At 36.1% G+C, this 23,117-nt stretch overlaps 1 protein-coding gene across 15 annotated transcripts in view; it reads right to left on the bottom strand.

Moving 5' to 3' along the window:
* The window catches only part of LOC129779662 (RIMS-binding protein 2), a 196,369-nt gene that overhangs the window by 13,990 nt on the left and 159,262 nt on the right, over window positions 1-23,117 (bottom strand). For 12 of the 15 annotated variants that reach the window (XM_055787258.1, XM_055787255.1, XM_055787254.1 and 9 more), the window contains 4 exons: window positions 19,918-20,352; window positions 19,620-19,859; window positions 19,041-19,344; window positions 16,634-16,701 (listed from right to left, as the gene is read on the bottom strand). In XM_055787258.1, coding sequence (XP_055643233.1) covers window positions 16,634-16,701; window positions 19,041-19,344; window positions 19,620-19,859; window positions 19,918-20,352 — 1,047 coding nt within the window. Of the gene's footprint in view, window positions 1-10,871; window positions 16,014-16,633; window positions 16,702-19,040; window positions 19,345-19,619; window positions 19,860-19,917; window positions 20,353-23,117 lie in introns of those variants that run through there. The other 3 variants (XM_055787262.1, XM_055787267.1, XM_055787268.1) reach the window with 3 other exon arrangements.

Here is a 23,117-nt window from a genome sequence, read left to right on the forward strand (position 1 = left end):
ATTCGAGTCGTTCAACCAAAAGCGGCGGTGCAAAATGGTGAATCGCACCGGGCTGTCGCTACGAAGTAGAGTATCAGCAAGGCTTCAGTTCGGATCAGTGGTGGGTTGCCCTGAAAAATCAGGGAGCGCAAAATGGATGCGAGAACGGACACCAAGTTTATGCACCAAGTCAAGAAAACCCCCAAAGGTAACAGTCCGCGAGATCCAAGAAAACCATTCAGCTGTGAACTATCAGGGGTTGAATAACAAAGTTGTCCGGAATCGTCAATTTACCCGCAAGGCTAACAAAACCAAACGGCCTAAGTTTGTTAAGGCGTAAAGGGTGGAACGACCAAAAAGTGCTTAACATCAACGTAGCATTAATCCCATAATCGATCATTTGAAAAAAAAATGGGAACCCCTATTTTTGTGTGTAGAATGATGTGCCTACTATGTGTTCGGCGCACGCTCTTCAGTTGTCAAAATGGCTTCCACGCAAGAAAAACGGCGTTTAAGAATTCGGCACGCACATCAAGAATTTCCGCTTTTGACGCATAATCAGTTAGCGAAAAAGCTCAATTTCCCTCAAACGACGATGTCTGAAGTGAAGTGTTTGAGGAGAGGTTGACCATAACTCGGAAGCCTGGAAGTGGAGGAAACCGCATTCCGACGGTCGAACAGACAACCAAAGCGGTGAAGAGGACATACACAAGGAATCCAAACTTATCGATTCGGGATGTGGCAGATAAAGTCGGAATGTCCCACACCACGGTGCAACGCGCCAAGAAATGAGCTGGGCTGTCAACGTACAAAAAGGTAAAGACCCCAAACCGCGACTAAAAGCAAAATAAATCGGCCAAAATGAGGACACGGAAGTTGTACACGACGATGTGGACCAAATTCGACTGTATCATTATGGATGACGAGACATACGCCAAAACCAAAGCTTCCGTGACAAGAATTCTACACGTCGATGGGAAGGGGCAAGGTGTCAAATATTTAAAAACATTAAACTGTCGAAATTCGCAAAGAAATATCTGATTTGGCAGGCGATATGCTCGTGTGGAGAGAAGAATCAGCTTTTTGGTAACAACCGGCACCATCAACCAGGAAGTTTGCGTCAAAGAGTGCCTCCAAAAACGACACCTGTCGTTCCTGCAGCAGCACACGGTTTCCGTACTGTTGTGGCCGGATTTGCCACTACGGCAGTAAGGCCCTGGAGTAGCATGCGACCAACAACGTCCAATTCGTGCCGAAGAATAAGAACCCGCCCAACACCCCAGAACTTCGCCGGATCGAACAATACTGGGCAATTCAAGGCGAACTGGCGTGCAGTAGCTGAGAAGGTCTACAAATTGACTGTACAAAATCCAAGCAGCATGTGAAAATGAAGGCTCGAGGATTCATTTTTTCGCCGCAGAAGAACTAACTGAATATATATTTTTTTGATAATGTAATGTATGAACTTCAAAAAGAAAAAAAAAACATGAATTTTTAAATTAAGAATAAACATACTCTAAACATTATTTTGTCTTAGCACTTTTTGGTCGTTCCACCCTTTATACTGATAAGCCCTTAGAGTCTTGGAAAAACGATTGTTTGGACGGAAGAATAAAAATTCGAGCTGTTTAACCGAAAGCGGTGGATTCGTGTGTGACGCAGATCGGGTGAGGGGTTTCAGGAGCGCCACATCCAAGGTATGGTGAATCATGGAGGAGGAAATGTGATAGTCTGGGGGTGTTTTCGAGGGATGGAGTTGGAAGCCTCGTGAAAAACGACAGGACAATGACGACAAGTCACTATATCAACATTCTGCGGGAAAATCTTGACGCATCGCTGATCCAAACGTGCCTTGAAGTTGGAGTTTTAGCAGGACAACAACCCAAAGGATACAGCTAAGGGAACCATGTATTTCTTTCTCTTCACTGGAGCGCGCCCGGTGGTGAGCGGAAGGCACCCGCAACAGGGCCTGGAGGCAAAAAAGAGCACATTAATTATTAAAATGCTTATATTTTACTTGAATTTTTCTTTTCTAGAGCCAGAATGCCAAAATTGAGAATGTTTTGTCACTTATTTTTCAAATCAAATAGATGTTAATGTTTCTTTATGCAAAACACTTTTTTCAGTATTCTACAAGTGAAACTAAGAACAAATATAAAAAATACGATATCAAAAAAGGCTACAGTGCTTTTACTTCTTGAACAAAAAATGTATTTTTGTTTGAATGTGAGAGTGAGCTCTGTTGATCGATTATTATTCACAATACCACGCACACTCTCCTTCACAGCTCCACACACAGCTCCTTCAATGGATGGAAGTGTCTTGACTGTCATATGGAGAAGGATGATTGAGTTGAAAAGTTTCAGTTTTCAAAAAAAAAAATAGTTAGGGTCTTTCATCTTGTCCACTCAAAAACCTTTTTTTTTATTTCCACTTGGCAGTAGAAATTTAAACTACAGTTTAGAGTTTTCCCTAGAAAGCTCATTCAAATACCTCATCAGCTGGCGAAATCAGTCAGGTGCGAAAGTTACAATTTTGGCAAATTAGTAAAAATTCGAGTTTTGAAGACTCTTCTAACGCATGTATTAAGCGATTTTTTATGCGATTACCCTGCCACCTAGAGGTGAATTTACCTATGTATCAATAATGAAAGCAACCCTGTTGTGTACAGAAAAAATAACAACTCGTCGAGAGGAAGTTTGGTTCCGACCGCCTGACAGTGCTGAGTCACCGTAAAGTGTAGCAGAAGCTTAGAAGAAAGACTGAGAGCAAGGTGGCCTCATCATTCCGCACCTCGGACCGGAAGGAGCAACCGATCGAACGGTGAAGAAGTACCTGATCAAAATGGACATTTTTATGCGAAAGCGTCGGTCGAATTCCACGTAATACGCGGAATACCACGGCAGGGCGTCGAAGCATTTTTGTACAAGGCGTGATATACGAAGGATTTAGGAAAAAAAACCAAAAAGAATAATTCAATAATTATTCTTTTTAGTTTTTTTTATCGCCATCCAAAATTAGTCCATTTTTGTTAGGTATACATTAATGAAAAATTGTGCTCTCTAGAGGCGAAATAAGAAACGGGTTTAAATAGGTAGCAAAAAACTTAAAATTCAGACCAGGTCTGAGTAAAATCAGAACAAGTTTCTTCGGTTAGATCTGCTTTTCAGGAAATTGCTGAACAACAACATTAAATTTAATCTTACAAGACCAAAAAAAATAGGGATAGTATAGCTCCTAAAAAGCAGACCGTAAATTTTTCTGTTACGTGAAAAATGTTGATAATATTGATATGAGGACATCATCGGAATTGCATGAATCGATTCTTCAGAACAACGAGCTGCCCCCGAACTGGCGGCACACTTGTACACAATATCACACAATCAAGCCTTCTACAGGATCAACCACCTTCGTCACTACGTCGCTATTGTGAACTGTGTTTGCGGATGAAACACACGCGGATAGCACATCTCCAAACTCGAACTCTCAACTAGGTGAAATACCGTATGAAAGAAAAAAAAACGTAACCCTATCATCTAGAGAATAAAAAGAAAACACTCAATCAACTGAGAACCGGAGAGTTTACACTAGAACTAGAGAATAGTAACGGCTTAGGACTAACAGGGGGAAAACAAACGAACGAAATGAAGAAAAACCAAATCCTAGTCAAAAAACTAACCAAAGTTATAATTAGATAGAGAGAGAGATAGGCAGTCTTTGAATGAGAAATAGAAAAATTGTAAAATGAGAAGGAAGCAGAGTGGTTCGGAGCAAAAGTAACAAAGAACGGAACTTTCTAACAAAACGAAGCATGAACAAACGAAGGGTTACATGAACTGGTAAATAATTTTCCTCTTGGGAGGAGAAACATTCGTGAAAGAATTGATTTGACGTTTCTGAGAAACAATTATTGTGTTGGCCAGTATCGTTACCGCTCGGTTTGCTGTACAAGTGACATATTTCTGGTGTCGAGCAGTGACGATACCGAATATCTGTAGAAGAATCCAGTGCTATGTTTTTTCCTAGCTCTAAGCTGGTATTCTATGTTCAATTGATTGGGTAAACTGGACGGGATTGAGTGGACAAAGTGGTATTATGTGGATCTTGTTTTTTTTCTCGATACAAGCATAGGTATAACTACTTGGAAAAGTAACATAGATCAAATCAAAACCAGCTACAATAAATTTTAAGCGAAGTGAAATAGAATGCTTTTCTAATATTTTGTTATTACTGACTTTGTTGATTGGATATGAACACTCTATTGTTGCTATTTACAACATTGACAACATTTAACATACAACTAGTGAATATGATTCTAGAGACGTTTGAGACGACGATCCTTCAGTGGGACCAATAGAAGTTTACAGTAATAATACCGCACGAAGAAGTACCACTATTTATAATTGAACTTCAGCAGGGAAAGAGCTCGACTAAAACCACGTAAAATAATGGCGCTCGTTGAAGCGAGTGTGTTTAAAAAAGTAATATTATTATTGGTGATAGAGAAATTTAAGTAAGTTGGAAGTTTTTGTGTAATCCGGTACTGGAAGTTTTCTGGAGATCGAAATTTTGAAATTCCGAAAGTCTACGATTTCCGACCTGTAGATAACTAACTTATCTTGGTACACATTAATGTAAAATATGTACAAATGTGAAAACATAAAACTGGAACCAAAGTAAAATTGTTCAGCATTAAAATTTCACAATATATATTAAGGTTTGGCTTGATTCTAGGATTTTATTTTATTTTGTATTTTTGTATTTTTGTATTTTTGTATTTTTGTATTTTTGTATTTTTGTATTTTTGTATTTTTGTATTTTTGTATTTTTGTATTTTTGTATTTTTGTATTTTTGTATTTTTGTATTTTTGTATTTTTGTATTTTTGTATTTTTGTATTTTTGTATTTTTGTATTTTTGTATTTTTGTATTTTTGTATTTTTGTATTTTTGTATTTTTGTATTTTTGTATTTTTGTATTTTTGTATTTTTGTATTTTTGTATTTTTGTATTTTTGTATTTTTGTATTTTTGTATTTTTGTATTTTTGTATTTTTGTATTTTTGTATTTTTGTATTTTTGTATTTTTGTATTTTTGTATTTTTGTATTTTTGTATTTTTGTATTTTTGTATTTTTGTATTTTTGTATTTTTGTATTTTTGTATTTTTGTATTTTTGTATTTTTGTATTTTTGTATTTTTGTATTTTTGTATTTTTGTATTTTTGTATTTTTGTATTTTTGTATTTTTGTATTTTTGTATTTTTGTATTTTTGTATTTTTGTATTTTTGTATTTTTGTATTTTTGTATTTTTGTATTTTTGTATTTTTGTATTTTTGTATTTTTGTATTTTTGTATTTTTGTATTTTTGTATTTTTGTATTTTTGTATTTTTGTATTTTTGTATTTTTGTATTTTTGTATTTTTGTATTTTTGTATTTTTGTATTTTTGTATTTTTGTATTTTTGTATTTTTGTATTTTTGTATTTTTGTATTTTTGTATTTTTGTATTTTTGTATTTTTGTATTTTTGTATTTTTGTATTTTTGTATTTTTGTATTTTTGTATTTTTGTATTTTTGTATTTTTGTATTTTTGTATTTTTGTATTTTTGTATTTTTGTATTTTTGTATTTTTGTATTTTTGTATTTTTGTATTTTTGTATTTTTGTATTTTTGTATTTTTGTATTTTTGTATTTTTGTATTTTTGTATTTTTGTATTTTTGTATTTTTGTATTTTTGTATTTTTGTATTTTTGTATTTTTGTATTTTTGTATTTTTGTATTTTTGTATTTTTGTATTTTTGTATTTTTGTATTTTTGTATTTTTGTATTTTTGTATTTTTGTATTTTTGTATTTTTGTATTTTTGTATTTTTGTATTTTTGTATTTTTGTATTTTTGTATTTTTGTATTTTTGTATTTTTGTATTTTTGTATTTTTGTATTTTTGTATTTTTGTATTTTTGTATTTTTGTATTTTTGTATTTTTGTATTTTTGTATTTTTGTATTTTTGTATTTTTGTATTTTTGTATTTTTGTATTTTTGTATTTTTGTATTTTTGTATTTTTGTATTTTTGTATTTTTGTATTTTTGTATTTTTGTATTTTTGTATTTTTGTATTTTTGTATTTTTGTATTTTTGTATTTTTGTATTTTTGTATTTTTGTATTTTTGTATTTTTGTATTTTTGTATTTTTGTATTTTTGTATTTTTGTATTTTTGTATTTTTGTATTTTTGTATTTTTGTATTTTTGTATTTTTGTATTTTTGTATTTTTGTATTTTTGTATTTTTGTATTTTTGTATTTTTGTATTTTTGTATTTTTGTATTTTTGTATTTTTGTATTTTTGTATTTTTGTATTTTTGTATTTTTGTATTTTTGTATTTTTGTATTTTTGTATTTTTGTATTTTTGTATTTTTGTATTTTTGTATTTTTGTATTTTTGTATTTTTGTATTTTTGTATTTTTGTATTTTTGTATTTTTGTATTTTTGTATTTTTGTATTTTTGTATTTTTGTATTTTTGTATTTTTGTATTTTTGTATTTTTGTATTTTTGTATTTTTGTATTTTTGTATTTTTGTATTTTTGTATTTTTGTATTTTTGTATTTTTGTATTTTTGTATTTTTGTATTTTTGTATTTTTGTATTTTTGTATTTTTGTATTTTTGTATTTTTGTTTTTTTGTATTTTTGTATTTTGGATCTTTGGAATTTTCTAAATTTTTGATGCACATCTTCCAACGATGAAATTCCATAGATAAAGGGTGTGTCACATCAAATTGCATCACGGAAAAAACGCTGTAGAAATTCGCCCAGATCCTTTTGAAAATTTTAGACAGTAAAATAAAAACTATTAAACAACTTTTGGCATTTTCTTTTTATTCATACTTCGAGCCCAAGCCCGTATGCTCGCACCTTCCTCTTCACCCCGTCCATAAGGTTCTGTACAACGTCAGGTTGTAGTTTTTTTTAACAGAAATCCATTTTCTCTTGAAGTCCGCCTCCGATTTGACAACTTTTGGGTTCTTCCGGAGGGCCAGCTTCATAATCGCCCAATATTTCTCTATTGGGCGAAGCTCCGGCGCGGGTTCATTTCCTTTGGCACGAAGGTGACCCCGTTGGCTTCGTACCACTCCAACACGTCCTTTGAATAGTGGCACGAAGCGAGATCCGGCCAGAAGATGGTCGGACCCTCGTGCTGCTTCAATAGTGGTAGTAAGCGCTTCTGTAGGCACTCCTTAAGGTAAACCTGCCCGTTTACCGTGCCGGTCATCACGAAGGGGGCGCTCCGCTTTCCGCAAGAGCAGATCGCTTGCCACACCATGTACTTTTTGGCAAACTTGGATAGTTTCTGCTTGCGAATCTCCTCCGGAACGCTGAATTTGTCCTCTGCGGAGAAGAACAACAGGCCCGGCAGCTGACGAAAGTCCGCTTTGACGTAGGTTTCGTCGTCCATTACCAGGCAATGCGGCTTCGTCAGCATTTCGGTGTACAGCTTCCGGGCTCGCGTCTTCCCCACCATGTTTTGCCTTTCGTCGCGGTTAGGAGTCTTCTGAACCTTGTATGTACGCAGGCTTTCCCGCTGCTTGGGCCGCTGGACGAATGAACTTGACAAATTCAGCTTATTGGCGACATCTTGGACCGAACTTCTCGGATCACGTCTAAACTGCTTAACTACGCGCTTGTGATCTTTTTCACTGACGGAGCATCCATTTTTGTTGTTCTTCACCTTCCGGTCGATGGTTAGGTTCTCGAAGTATCGTTTTAGTACTCTGCTGACCGTGGATTGGACGATTCCCAGCATCTTACCGATGTCCCGATGTGACAACTCCGGATTCTCGAAATGAGTGCACAGGATTAATTCACGACGCTCTTTTTCGTTCGACGACATTTTTCCAAATTTACAAAAAATTGACAGTGAAGCATGGCCAACGTGATCTATACACTCTTATCTGATTATAAGCGAAAGCTGAAGATATAATTCCTAAAAATTAAATTTCTACAGCGTTTTTTCCGTGATGCAATTTGATGTGACACACCCTTTATTACGATGATATTAGATGCATATGGAGCTTTTTCAGACAAATAAATCCATAGTTTCCCGAACAAGTCCATATATTTTTATTAATTTTACAGTCATATTCACAAACCTATTCGATTACTTTAACATGAAAAATATATAAATGTTGTTTTAAAGGTAATTTTACATAAATAATACGTCTTTAAAAAGAATGAAATATTTTGAAATTCTCAAAATAAAATATGGTTCGGATCCTCAGATATTTTTACAAAGACCAAAAGAGCCAATAACGAATGAAGAGCTCTAAGACATGAAGCGATTGACCAGTTGATTAATACTAGAAGTCCAGTCTAGCATGAAGTTCCGAAAAATCCCTCAAGAAAGCCGAAACAGACGTTATCCAAAGTACCACCTTATTGAACCGATTATTGGTTAAAAGAGAGATGTGGACTGGCGGGCTACAAAGAATGCAGGACCGAAATATTTCAAACCGAAGAGATAGCATAAATTTGCGAAACAGCGGTACTTCTTCCTCGTATTCAGTGAGCTAACGCAGTTCTCTACATGATGTATAATACAAGGTAATGAAAGGCAGACGTAATACATTCCATCTTCTATTACTTTTTACCCGGAATTATAAACTAGGAATTATTAGGAATAGGAAAAGTGTTATTCAACTCCATTGCTATCGCTCCTAGAAGCAGTTTCTTCGGATCTTCTCGATAGGAGCGATAAAAATCTGCTACATAACCATGTATTGAAATATTGAGCTAAATATATGACTCCACTTAGAATAAATAAGCAAGAAAACAAAATTGTATGGAATGATGTCATTTTACATACCGAGAAAAGTTCCATACGAATAGTTTTTTTTTGTTTGTGTTTTCGGAAAAGCAACTACGAGCATTAGTAGTCAGCACTGTACAATGTTAAAGTTTATAACATACATACATACATCGCCATTGAGGTTTCTACCATCTATCAATTGAGCAGGAGCCTAGTATCAGAAAAATGTCAAATGAGTTTGAAGTAGAAGTCTTTTGAAGTGTCATGTGGCAATTCGTGTTTTCTGGAAAGTACTTTGAAGATTGCTTAAGTAGAAGTTTTTTTTTGTTCTCGCTGTTTTCACTCCAAGTCATCATAGTATTTTATATTGGAAAAATGAAAAAATCTATGAGATCATATAGTTGTCGAACGATCGCAAGAGGTTTCATTAAATAGTGGCCGACTGAAAACGGCCCTGAAATAAAAATTTTTTTCAGCAACAAATACAGTTACACACACTTCACATCATATATAAGTATTTTACAACAACACATAGTTATGCTAACGTTTCATACATTGATTACAATGACATAGAAAGAGACAGAGACATACATGGGATTTTCTAAGGGATAATCCAACTTGAGTACACACAAAACGCAGATTTTTTTAAAAAGAGAAAACAGGGAAAATATCCAATTCAAATGGCTGGAACAATCGCATTAAATTGGGTTTTTTTTGTACACAACTAAGTTCAACGAGGTAGTTCTTTTATACCAGCCTTATTGTTTTTTTTAAATACCTGCTATTTAACAAACCATTTTCATGATACATCGTAAATTAGGAGCTAATCGACAGGTTTAAGAAATAGAATTATGAAAGACAAAAGATGAAGGACGTCCCTGCCCAGGAACCAAATTTAGTTCACGCGCATCCCGAGCTAATGAAAGATAAAACACAGAACAAACGATATATTAATCCGATAGTCTGATTTATCTATATCCGGAGGAGTAATGATAATAACCAAAAGCATATGTCTCACTCTCTTTCTATATCCATGGAATCGCCGAATCAAGTGCGAATAATTTTTTTCTGTTCTGAAGCGCCGAGGGCACTAAGTACGTATTTAAGTCGTCGTAAGTCGTTGAAAAATCACACATAAAACATAACTTTTTTGTTTTCTTTTGAAGAGGACATCGAAAATAGAAGCATTGTTCAACGGAAGAATGTAAAAAATAAATAAAAATGCAATTTGTTGCCATTACACAAATGATATTTTGTCAGCTAGAAGCAGATTTAATTGAGCAGTTAAAAGTAGTGGAAGGTTTTATTATATCATAATCAATAATCAATAAATTATCGGTCTAGTGAATAGATTGCATAGATTGACTGTTGACAGACCCTCCTGATTTCTGTATTATTTGTCAAACAATGATGAAATCTAAAACTTGTACACAGTAAACTAAGTGAATCAAATTTCGGGGTTAATAGTAAAAACGGGGTGATAATCAAAACTTTCGGACAGTTGGTTACCCCAAAAAACTCACAATAAATAATGCATTCGTATATAGTTGGTAACCCTGTTTATCAGGATCCGGGACCCAATTGACGCACTGTGGATATCATTGACGAATCGATTACTCTTCAAGGAGACTATGCCAATAAGCAAAGTCGAATGTTGCTCGGAAATCGAAGTTTTGTGGGCCCTACAATTTTATAGAGTGGACAAACTGTCAAAATAACAGATATTGTTTCGCTGAAGCCAGCTTAGCAAATGGACAAACATCAGTTTGTCATGAATATTTGATCCATATTGTTTGTAGATCAGTAACATGATTTCGGTGGTGCTATCTTTGTACGAGACTTACTGGGTGATGTATTACGTATATATAGAGGGCAGCTTTGAATGAGATGATATATACGTGTTTTTATGTACAATGTCATATAAATTGGAATCATTGAACTGGGTAAATTGTGAGATCACCAAAGTTTCTGGGCCACTTCGCATTTTCTGTGTGTCACAAAATATTACGTAAAACCAATAGTTTATTTTCCAATGTTGAAGTTTATTCTCACTGAACGAACAAAAGAAGTATTACATTTGCATGAAAAGTTGACTCTCACTGAACGAACAAAAGAAGTATTACATTTGCATGAAAAGTTGACGTTCAATATTTTTTTCCATCTTTTAGGTCAGCTGTCGAGTGAGTCAATGAATATTTAATAATTTGTGCAATACAATGAAGATAGCTACAGTACTCAATCTCTAACTGAGCTGGAAGGACAACCCAGTTATCGAATTCCACTTACGAAATGGGCTGACATATCAAACGACAAATAAAACTTGCAGCCGAGCTAACGCACGCCCAGACAAAGAGCAGTCCAGATAAAGTGCGTCCAGTTAGTCAACGACTACTGTAACTGGGGTGCCATTCTAGCCCAGTTAGCGAACGTGTACTGCACTCAAGTAGAGATTTACAATTCATAAAATTCAGTCGTATAACACTAGTCTTCCCAATTTGATAATCATGGTTCCCAAAGGGATTCAAAATGGAGCAATCATGGCATTGAATATTCTCAGGGAGGCGTATTCAGAGCTCGCATGAGGAACGATCAAAATCTGACAAACGTAAGGTTTGTGAGATAATTACGATGAAATCCGCAAGACAGGCATAGAGATTGCTAAGCACCAGGAACCACACAGAGGAAACGATGTGTCGATATGGGTTATATAAATAATAAATAAAAAAATAATGTAAGATGGCAGACGACAGTCGTTCACACTTGTGGATACCACTAGGCGACGGATCATGTGGACACACGAAATGAGCAAATTCGTGATCCGCGCCTATTACATTTGCACTACTTCGGAGACGGACATGAGCGGTCGCCCCCGAATACTAACAATGGTCGAGCAAGCGTATCCAGAGTTCGTCGGGAGGCTTGACCAACACGCGAAGAACGCGAAGCGTAGAGCGATTGTACGCTACAATATGCTCTCCTAAACGCAAATCGATGAGATCAAGTTGCAAGTGCAGAGAGCACGTTCTTCCGCTGCATTTGGTTGATGCTGAAAACATGGAAGAGCTGCAACTCATGGTTTACTGTGCTGCTGTGGCGACCGCTAGAAGTTTAAGATACCGTTTAAGGCCAAGAAGTGGACTGCTACGTGAAAGGCGTGAGCCTCCATGGCGAAGGAGATTGGAGCGATGGATCCTAAACAAGCGTACCGCAATTGGAAGGCTGATGGCGTATAAAAGAGGTAACATATCGGCGAAATTATGTCGGCAAGCTATGTCCTACTGAACTTCCTCAGCTGGGAGGTTATCAGCTTACGGAGCTCTCTAGTACACACTGGTGCAGCAATTGAGCGTTTTATCAAAACTGCTGAAACGTTACTTTCACCCTGAAAAGAGCCAAGAACCAAATCGGATGTTCCGAGATAACGAGGAAGGGTTCAACGACCACATAAGTGACGAGGAGTCCGACTTTAGCGACGGTTCCCTAGATATTAGTGATTTGACGAACTTCTGGCTGGTATTTGGTAGACACCAGTTCAAAATTGCGATGGGCAAATGTGTTAAGATGGGAGGAGGAGAGTTGTGGTTAAATTGGAAAGATGCCAGCTATCATCGTCGGAGAGAACGACCAGAATTGGCCAACAGAAGAGCTGTTGTGTTCCATCAAGAGAACGCAAGGCCACACATATCGGTAGTGACTTGCCAGAAACACCGGGAGCTTGGTTCGGAAGTTTTAATGCATCCACCATATAGTCCATAATTGGCAAGCGATTATCACCTTTTTTCTCGCATTGCAAAACTTCCTGAGTGATAAGAAATTTGAATCAACAGAAGATTGTAAAAATCAATTACTTCAACGACTTCAGCGACATCAACGCGAAGATCGGCTCCGACAACACGGACTATGAACGCGTCATGGGACGTCATGGTCTTGGAGAAATGAGCGAGAACGGCGATTTGTTTGCAGAATTTTGAGGCAACAACGACATGGTCATTGGGGATCCGCTTTTTCCCCATCGACCAGTGCATAAAGTCACGTGGGTCTCCCATGATGGACATACCGAAAATCAAACCGACCACATTTGCATCACCCGAAAATGGAGACGGAGCCTTCTTGATGTTCGGAATGAACGCAGCGCCGACATCACCTTCTGGTTATCGAGATCCGCCTGCGCATTGCACGGATCGACAGGTGGAGAGGTTTGGACGGCGATTCATCATACGCCGACTAGAAGATCCAGCTGTGGAGAGGTCGTTTGTGAAGAGCTTGAGACTCAAGTAGGGGATATTCCGGAAGGTGGCAACGTAGAAGAACACTGGACAGAACGCAATTGGAAGTGGGTCGACTACACACTACGAAGGAGCGGAAACGAAATCTGCAAACAAGCACAGGATTGGAATCCGGCAAGACATAGTAGCACAGGCAGACCCAGGGACTCGTAACGACGCTGCCTCAACAAGGAAATCAAGGAAGTCGACGCGAATCTGACCTGGGCCCAGGTCAAGGATAAAGCGAGCAGCCACCCAGTATGGAGATCTTTCACGTTGGACCTCTGCACCAGTAAAGGTGCGCAACATTCATTCATGAGTGAGTGAATCTTAACATAGTTGATATTTGATTTTTCGAACAGTTGGTCGTTAATGAGTTGAAAAACTTACTCAGAATCAATATACTGAAAACTAAGCTATTTATGATTACCCATTACCCATTGGATTTTTTTAAACTTTCATCTTGTTTCATCTTCCAACAATTTGATGTCTAATGAATATTTTTATTTCTTTAGAAGTATTGCTCTATCTATATTTTTTTCCATTTTTCTTGGTGATTTATGATTGCCATGTAAAAATAACGCGATCAATCGTCGAGTCATTTTCTACATTTTTGAGAAAGGGCATGCGCGTGTCTCGTAGATGCGAATAGGTAGCCATATGGATGAAGAAATATCACTCTGTCGCGCATTTTCATAAAAATCACAGATAGTCGACATCCGTGTTTGTAGAGCAATTTACTCTCTATTCGACTATTGGGCTCGAAGGCGGTTTAAAATTGTTTAAATGTGAAAAAAAATTATTATTGTATGTTATTTGAATACTGAAATTGACAATTTTTTTTATAAAATTCCGAATATTTCCACTAAAGATCATCATTATAACATAAAAACCTTATCTGACAAGATTGTACCACCATTTACCAAAAAAAACGTGTTACTTTATTAAATAGAATACGTATTCGATACGGAAAAGTTAATTTTGATTTATAATTAAACATAATTAACAAATTTCAAATGTGAGTTCATTCTGTCTGAAAATCCATTATCACTTTCGCTTTACAACGGAAGTCAACGCGAATTGGGATAGTATCAACAGTCGTAATGGCACAAATTTGCATTCCAGATTAATGAGAAATTCAATAAAGTTACTTCGAATAAAGCTATTATCTTTTGATTGTCTCTATCAAGAATGAAAAATGTAATATGCTATAGATATTAGTAAATAAAAATATTTTTTTATCTCTAAGAATTGGATAAAAATCGAACAAAAATGAACAACGATTAACAATAAAAAGGTCATGCATAGAACAAGTGATAAGAAAACACAAATTAATCACGTACAAGTCATTTTATTATGACTTCTAGTGAGAAATATCCCATCATTCTACGTGACACAGGTCGCATGGATTCTTTGAACGCCCATCGAAATTGTTTCATCTACTAGCTTGTCACATTCTTGTCCGCACTCGAATGCTCCCAACAACCATGGAATGATATTCAATCAATTTTATGCCGTCTTCTTTCAGAACCCCAAATTCCAAATTTCATATCAGAGTTAGTGTTCGAATAATAGCCGATTGTTTAACACAGGTTTTGATTCATTTTTGCAAACGAAACAAATGTGTTTGTTCCCTTCTCCGGAAGATTTTTCCTAGTTTGGGAACTAATAATAATCGATTTTGCAGTTGAGTTCCTACAATCAATGTTTCTCCAATACGTTAAACTCATATGGGAATTGTGCATGAGACGAAAAGTGCGGGTATGATGAATATGCGTCTGGTTTGAATAGTTAACTGTTGAGTTTCATATCCAATTCCAATAGAACTTCGATTATCCGTGAAAGCGAATTCCATAGTAATTATATAGGGCTTCTCGAAATTTTTCTGTAAGTGGTAGACTCTTTTGTTTTGTTTTATCTAACCACAGGTGTACACAGCCTACAGATAGATAGATTGATGATTTCTGAATTGGCAAAACATAGATTTCATGCTGATATATCATCGCGTTTCATCGCGCAAGGTCACCGCGGATACTCATTTTCGATGATAATCGAAGTTCTGCTGTATACAATATAATATTTTCATTAAGGACATGTAAAGAGTAGAAAATGTGAGCGAAAACTAAAAATCATGAGTTATTCCGTACGAGGATGTAATTTATGAAGATGTACAAAATCAACATGTTGCAGGAAGTCACTGTTCTCCATACATTAATTGGCACACTAACGGGCATTTTCAAGAGAGTTAAACTGTAGTTAAGATAGTTAAAAGTTAGTGATGGAAAGAGCATCCAACTTGGACTCTCTTTCGTTCGCTCTGTTTTTACAAATAAATGATGAGAGAGAGAGGGAGAATTTATATTACCAGTCGTCTTACTCTCACCATATATATATTTGGATGGAAGTCCATTGGACCGCAAAAAATTAATTTTTTATAACATGAGTTTCCAAAGAAACAATCGAAATTCTTACGAACATATCATGGCCATATTTTGGAAGCTATCCGAGTGTCATCTATTTAAATCACAAATATACGATGCTGGTGAATATGGATTTGCTCCCCCGTACGAATAGTTATGTTATTCATGATTCCTTACAGTTAAAATAATACCCCAATTAATGCTTAAAAAAAATTTAAAAAATGGAAAAGAAACCCGAAAACGAAGCCGTTGACTGTTTTGTGGGTATTTTGCTGCTTTCGTCGAGAAAAAGAAATACGAATGCTTGAAGAAAGGAAATGTAGAAACGGTTTGAAATTCAGCAAAGAAATACGACCATACATGAAATTTAGCGAGTAGAAATCATGGCCTTTCCATTCGACATCGATAAGTAAAAGGTTTATTGCTATTAAAATTTAATAGAGTATGTGTGTGTGAAGAATCTACACTTTGCAACGGAATATAAAGAAGGTTTAAGAAGAAGTTCAAACTTTAAATAGCAGTAGGTAGTAAAACAAAACGGGAAAGCGGCTGAAAAATAGAGAATACGATCAGAAAACATTATTTCCTAGGCTCTTAGTTCAAGCTGAAAACTAAAAAATAAAAATAAATAAAAACAACATAAAATAAATCATAAATCAGTAAGGTACGATTTTTCAACGCTTTATCTATTGAGGGAAAATACTTCGGAGTTTGGATAAAATTGTTTGGTTCGTTGCTTAGTCGTCCTAACAATCAAACATCTTACGTCCAGACGTGTGGAAGTGTTCTTGGACGGAAATCGAGTGAAATAGGGTTGAATTATGAAAAAGGACACTCATGAGCAAACTATTATTTTGAACAACTAGGATAAAATGGAACGCAAACTCAACTAACTGCCGTTAAAAAAGAGGAACGCATTAGTCAATTATGTATCGATTTTGGAATAGCATAAAACTTCGTATAAAAACTTTTCTTACTCTTCAAGACAGTGGGCAGGTGGGTGTGTATAAATTGGCTATTTTTTAATCGTTATCGTTCTAAATCATGAATTTCAATCAATCGTCTGTAATCCGCATAACATCTAGCTGTTATGCGCATGGTTACGCGTGGAAGTTTTTTTTTGTTGAAATTCAGAATTTATGCGTTTTGCAATGTTTTCAAGTAGTTACCTGCGTTTGGTGATCGGGGGCAGGGTGGCCCGTGTTGTCTAACAGTGTAGGGGAAGAAGGGCGAGCATCTAGCAACAAACAACATGAAGACTTGACATTTACCACAGCAGAGCAGAACTCTCGAACGTTTGAAACGATGTTCAGCAAGTTTGCAGTGTTGAAACTTATGCATAACATGACAATAGGTGACAGTGACAGATTGACACACAATCACGACAGAAACATACATTGTGAGCGTTTATTGATAGCATAGATTTGACTGTGACCAGCAATAGGTTTTGTTTCATCGTTTCAACCATTGTTTTGAAGTTGCGTTCAACTTGCTTTCGCATCGTCTAAACGTTTCGTTTGTTTTTATGTATCGGTAATATCGTTTATCTGATAATTGACCAAAAAGTGATTTTGTACAAAAACAAACCAAAGCAAAATAGAAATGTTATAAATAATAAATAGTACGTGTAGGATAGAGATATACAGAGCTTTTCAAGTAGTGCGCACACTGAACATTTAAAGCTTTTCGGCTTAATCAGTACCATACGTAGTTAGTAGATAGGAAAAAAGAAAATCATTTACTCTATTGATGCACTCAATTAATATCATCTCCCGCATACTCTAGGATGTAAAATTGAGGTATAAACTTCAATTCCAACTAAAAGCATCTTCGGGAAAACAAAAGTGAAAGAATGAAGGATTATCGCAAAGAACGGAACAAATAAGTTGTAAGGTTTTATTTTACGCAACAACACAACTTGCGAACAACATGAACCTAGTAGTTGTTTTGGTATTTTTTTACGTTGTGTTAGAATCTGTTTTTTTTTTGTTTTCTCTACGCACTTTCGTTGTGTTATGTATTCACTTATGCTGTGGGAAATGTTTAGTTTCAATCGAAATGAGAATGCAAAGTGTTAAAATTATATGGATTATTTAGTTCGATAAGTTCTGAAGAACGAAATCTGTTAATGTGAATAACAACATGAATGACATTCTGCTTGCTGCTTCAGTTGGCGTGATAGTGAGTGTTATAAGACGTACAGGACACTATTGTACAGTAGGACACACAGCGTTACGTAACTTAAGGTTAATTTCACACATCACTTTTGTTGCTGAATGGATGACTCTTTTATTAGATTTTAGTATACAGAAAAGCTCAAGTTTATCCTCAGCTAGTGGAGAGTTGGAAAATGAATTTAAAAAATGTGGTCCTATTATTCGTTAGTTTAATTAGGTACGAGACACAAAATTTATATTTATTTGATATTCTGTATAATCGAGCTTTTCTGTATTTCAAAACATTTTTTAGTTTAACAATGTGTGTGCAATGCGATGTTACGTCTTCTCGCTGTATTTAGCGGCTTTTATAAGATTCATTCTTTTAATTTTTTTTTGCATTTTTCTATGTTTTTGTAAATAATCCACTGCTTATTGTTCGTTTACAACGTCTGAATATCCCAATATTTCATTCTCACACGTACACAAACCCAAAAATATGAAAAATGACGAAATACCCCAATTGAATTGTGACGCAGTGTTCCATTCGAAAATGGCGCTCGGGATTTCCGGTTTGTATGGACAGGAAAATGTATGGGGTATGTAAGCGTAATCAGAAAGAGGGGAGCAGCAAGAAGCAAGCAGAACAATTCTTGTGAAAAATTCGTGGTTTTTTGAAAATCTGAGCGCAATGCATTGGCACAATCCGTACTGGTTTTTATGTTTTCAGGAAAAAATCATTAAAGTTGCGTGCGCCATGTATTCGAATGGCTTTGTATGTGTGGCAGCTGTCAGAATGTTCAGAGTGATCAATAGCGTGTTTTGAGTGTAAAGAAAGGATAACAATAAAACACAAAATAAACCAGACAACAGCCAATCAACAGAAACCAAAAATAAAACAGAACGAATAATGTATTTTGAAACAGTTAAACTTTGTGCCAATCAGATATGTTTTCATGATTCAGATATGTAATTTTTTTTTTGCATGAGGGTTAATGATTTTAAACCGAAACTGAGGTGTTTCTGGAATTTAGTGCTCTCAAATCTGCAGATACAGCTTCTTCGATATACCCGAGAAATAGAAAAACTGAAAATGTTCAGCGTTTGTATGGAATTTCGCAAGAGAAACTAAAATAGTGCAAAATAGTCAAATAATAATCAGTTCAACTAAACAGTAACAAAACAATATCTGCAGATCAGGCTTGTAGGAGTTTATCCTAGGTGTTTTAGTAAATGATAATACTCAACGTAACAGTAAGTAATAGTAAGAGGGTAAACGATCAGTATTAGATGAAGGAAGTCAGATGAAAATTAGACGATTTTGGATGGATGAGGGTGAAGTAAAGAGAATTAGAAAAATTAAACCAAACGAAATCGAAGAAGAAAGTATTAGGAAAAAGAAATGTTTTGGCGGACGTACCTTTCCGTTGCGGGCCCCGTTGATTCAAACCACCCATGCCGCCCATGTTATCCCGTGGTGGAGGAGGAGGTCCTCGTGCTCCGGGACCTATCCCTCGTCCCCGATTATTGTTGTTGTTGAGCGTACGCTGTGCCATATTGTTGGCGTTCGGGCCTTGGTTATTGTACTGATCAGGTGCCTCAGTAAGGAAGTTTGAGGGCACCAGACCGCGTACACCATCCAACTCGCCCATATAGAAACCATCTTCGTCCATGTCGCCATACACAAGTATGACGGCGCCGGTTTGGAAACTCAATTCCACCTGCAGTGGGGGGTTAAAAGAAATCGGGGTAGAGCCACATAAGTTAATAACGTATTCCACTACTTTGCAAAAATGTCCGTTTTTTCTGTGAGGTTTTTCTTCCTCTCGCTACACATCGAAACCTACTACCATGATTTTTCCCTCCACTCAAAAAAAGTTTATTACATGCATCATGCAATTGTAAAGATTTTAGCACGTATTACTTGGCTCTTATAACCATGGACAAAATTCAAAAAGCACACCCAGTCTCTCTCTAACTAAATATACTAGGGTCTCACCTCGGCATCGACATTGGGGCTTAGTTCTTGCGGATCGTAATCGTACAATGCGATCATCCGTTTTACCGGCATATTGGCGTAAATATCGCCCCATCGGTCTCGACTAATGCCTCGAACAGAGGGACCAACACCACCCTGAGCACCATCCTCGATCTCTTGGACCATATTGTGCGGAACATACCCTCTTCGGCCACGAAGCTCACCCCAGTAGAAACCATCCGCATCTTTATCGCCGTATATCTGTAACGAACAAAAAGAGGCTGGTGAACTTTTCTATACATATTAGGCCTATCTTTACTCTGATTGTTTCGCCTTCACTGAAAGGAAGTTCTTCCTCGCACGCGTCTGGGTTGGGGCTCATGGTAGCCGGATCGTAGTCAAACAGTGCCATGAAGTATCGTGGCTTCTTGGACGCTCCCATCAGATGTGACGGGAAGGGTGGCATGGTTTGAGGTGTCATCTGTTGACCAGGCACTGGACCACCCATTCGTTGCTGCTGCTGCGTTTGAGGTGGCATCGGTTGATTTGGGTTCATCATACGTGGCTGATTAGGGTTCCGACCCATCTGCTGTTGTTGTTGCTGCTGCTGCTGTTGTTGTTGCTGCTGTTGTTGTGTTTGTTGTTGTGGTTGCTGCTGTTGGGGATTCGAGCTACCATAATAAGATTGATTTGGTCCTTGAGGGTTTGTTTGACGGCCAGCTTGGTTGAGGGGCATGTTCTGATTCCGATAGCCCTGTGTTAGGGATGTTATTGGGCGGTATGAAATAGAAAGAAATACAACCAAACATATTAAACGCTTGTTGTGTGGGACAGTTCTAAAAATTTTGGAGAGACAGAAATAACAGTTTTGATAGCCACGACACAAGCACATGAAGGATTGTTTTCTGCTCAAAGTGCACCATTAGAAATTGTTTTAATTTCCTCAGATACTTGTGTATACATATGTACAAAATACTTTTACATCAATTTTCTAGCGAATTATGTATGATACAATTTTCGTTGAGGAGAATCAATTCTATAGTGAGCGGTGTAGTCTCAAGGATTACGTTACTTATTCTACTATATACAAAACAACTTGCTGTACGTCTAATGCAAAAAACACTCTAGTCATTTTAATGAGCATCGATAATTCAGTGGGAATAAGTGACTAGGTGACCTAATGGATTTGGTACTCAAATAAGCTTTCGTGCTTCATATGTGAGTGGCCCAAAATTTACATATGGTTAACAAACATCTCTCATCAATCATATTATCAAATCTTAGTACAGAGACGAACCAGCCCAGGAGGCTGAGAGCCTCTAAAATAAAGAATTAAAAAAAACCAAAACTTATTTTTTTTACTTTCAAGATGTCGAGAACAAAATTAACAAAATTTACAAAACTAACAACAAGAGCAATCGCACTCCAGTGTCAGCAAAATGGGATGGAATCGAGGATTCAAGTTTTGCCAAGACAATGACCCATAATCTCCCGACTCAATCGCAGTAAAAAACTGTGTAGGAAATTTAGAACCATCAAATTTCTAAAAATAACGATTTTAAAAACCTTTTGATGAAAAAATTGATAAATATTCCTTCCAAATACACCAAAAAACTTGTAGATTACGGCTAAAGGCAGATAAAGATAGTTGCAATGAAATTACTGAAATTGGTCAACGTCTTCGAAATCGAGTTGAGATTCCAATCAGCGTACGAATATGAGTTTGAGGCAATTTTTATACAATAGCACATACACTCGTCATTTTTAAAGAAATTAAAATCATTATCTGAAAACAGACAGCAAACCTTTTAACTCTTATATGACACTATGACTTTATCTAAATAGGATGCTCCGAAAGTTTATTTTCGACATTCAAAAAAAGGGAAAAGGGATCTGCATGGTGGAGTACGATTAAGACCTTGAGTCACTGTATTCGTTTAGTTTCCACAGATGGATCAAGGTGCTATAAATAGTCGACGGCGACAGATAATTTTTGCTGAATCGTTAAGTGTCGACATCTGTCAACCAAATACTGTTTACAAATCTTGAAGTTTTTATACTGCCTTGAAAATGTCGAGTCCCGTTGCAAATAAGCACCATCTGCGGAAAGTTTTGATTTTCTTTTTGCATTGGAAGAAAAGTGCAACTGAAGCGCAAGGTCAAGATTCGTGTTGAACGCAAATAGAATTTGAAGAATATTTGGGAGTAACTCGACAAGCTATTTTTAAACGACTCAAAACCGCAGGATACATCCAAAAGCAAGGAAATTATGTTACATATAGGCTGACCAAATGTACCATTTTGAACGGGACAGTACCGTTTTTCGACCTTTTTTGATCGTCCCGTCTTTTTTTCGATTTGTACCGTACTTTCAATGTGAAAGAAAAAACCCTTTTTATTATTTTGAATAAATTGTTGTTGCAAATGAGCATTTTCGATCGTTTTTTTACATGTTGTGGTCCTATTTTCCACAACAAAAAATGACTTGTTGAACCATGGGATTTATTTGAAAACCCATGCCTTAAAACTATAGTTACTTTTAACCAGAGATTAGTCAGTGACCTTTCAAACATTTATTGATCTTTTTGGAGGAGGTGATGTATCTCCCACTGAAGTTGCTGGTAATTTTGATCGTTTTATTATAATTATTCAAAATAAAAGGAAAAAAAGTTTAGTCCAAAGACTAGTGAGTTACAGAATATTTTTAAAAGTCCAATTGATTCAGGTGAAATACAGAAGGCAAAATTTCTCAAAATAGTGAAATTTTTTTACGATGCTGCATTAGGATACCTTGAAAAACGAAAGGCTAGCCTAGAAGAAAAAAGCATTCCTGCATTCGTTGCGTGGACACCGACTGTACAACATCGTTGCTGGACGAGCTGGACGGCGAAGGATCGAGTGCCTTTCTGGAGGTGTAGTGCTGGAGTAGAGTAAAGTTTTCCAAGGGCCTTTCTCAAGGCTAGAGACGAATGAACTGAAAATATTTTAAAGTCTCTATAATAAAAAAAACCTTCCTTCCTTCCTTCATTCCTGACAGCATTAGTATAAAACTATCTGTTCAGAGAGTTGAGAATATTTCTTTGAAAGAGTGGACAATGATTAAATTAATTATAATTAAAGAGATAAAAAGGTGGCAAAAAGAATCCGTGTCAGTTGCAAATCGTTGAGAGTAAATGTTTTCAGAAATTGCGAATGAATTTCTAGAGTGTGAGGAATTCGTGAAGTTTACTGATCATATTTTGTGTCTGCCTGGCAGTACCACACCGATTGAAACGATTTTTTCTACGAAGAAGAATACGTGGACGGAAAAGTCGGAAGATAATTGTCAAACAGAACTTTTATCTGGAATATTACAACGAAATTCATGATAAAATTGCTGATAATCATAATCTCCTTCGCCAAGTCTCTCCATTATCTAAATATTTCTTCACTGTAGATAACAAATTAGAATCTAAAAATTTTTGATTGTTCTGCTTTATTAATTTTTCAAAATGTATTGGGTGTGCAACCTAATGTTCC

This window comes from Toxorhynchites rutilus, chromosome 3, assembly GCF_029784135.1.
Source record: "Toxorhynchites rutilus septentrionalis strain SRP chromosome 3, ASM2978413v1, whole genome shotgun sequence".
Classification (NCBI taxonomy): domain Eukaryota; kingdom Metazoa; phylum Arthropoda; class Insecta; order Diptera; family Culicidae; genus Toxorhynchites; species Toxorhynchites rutilus.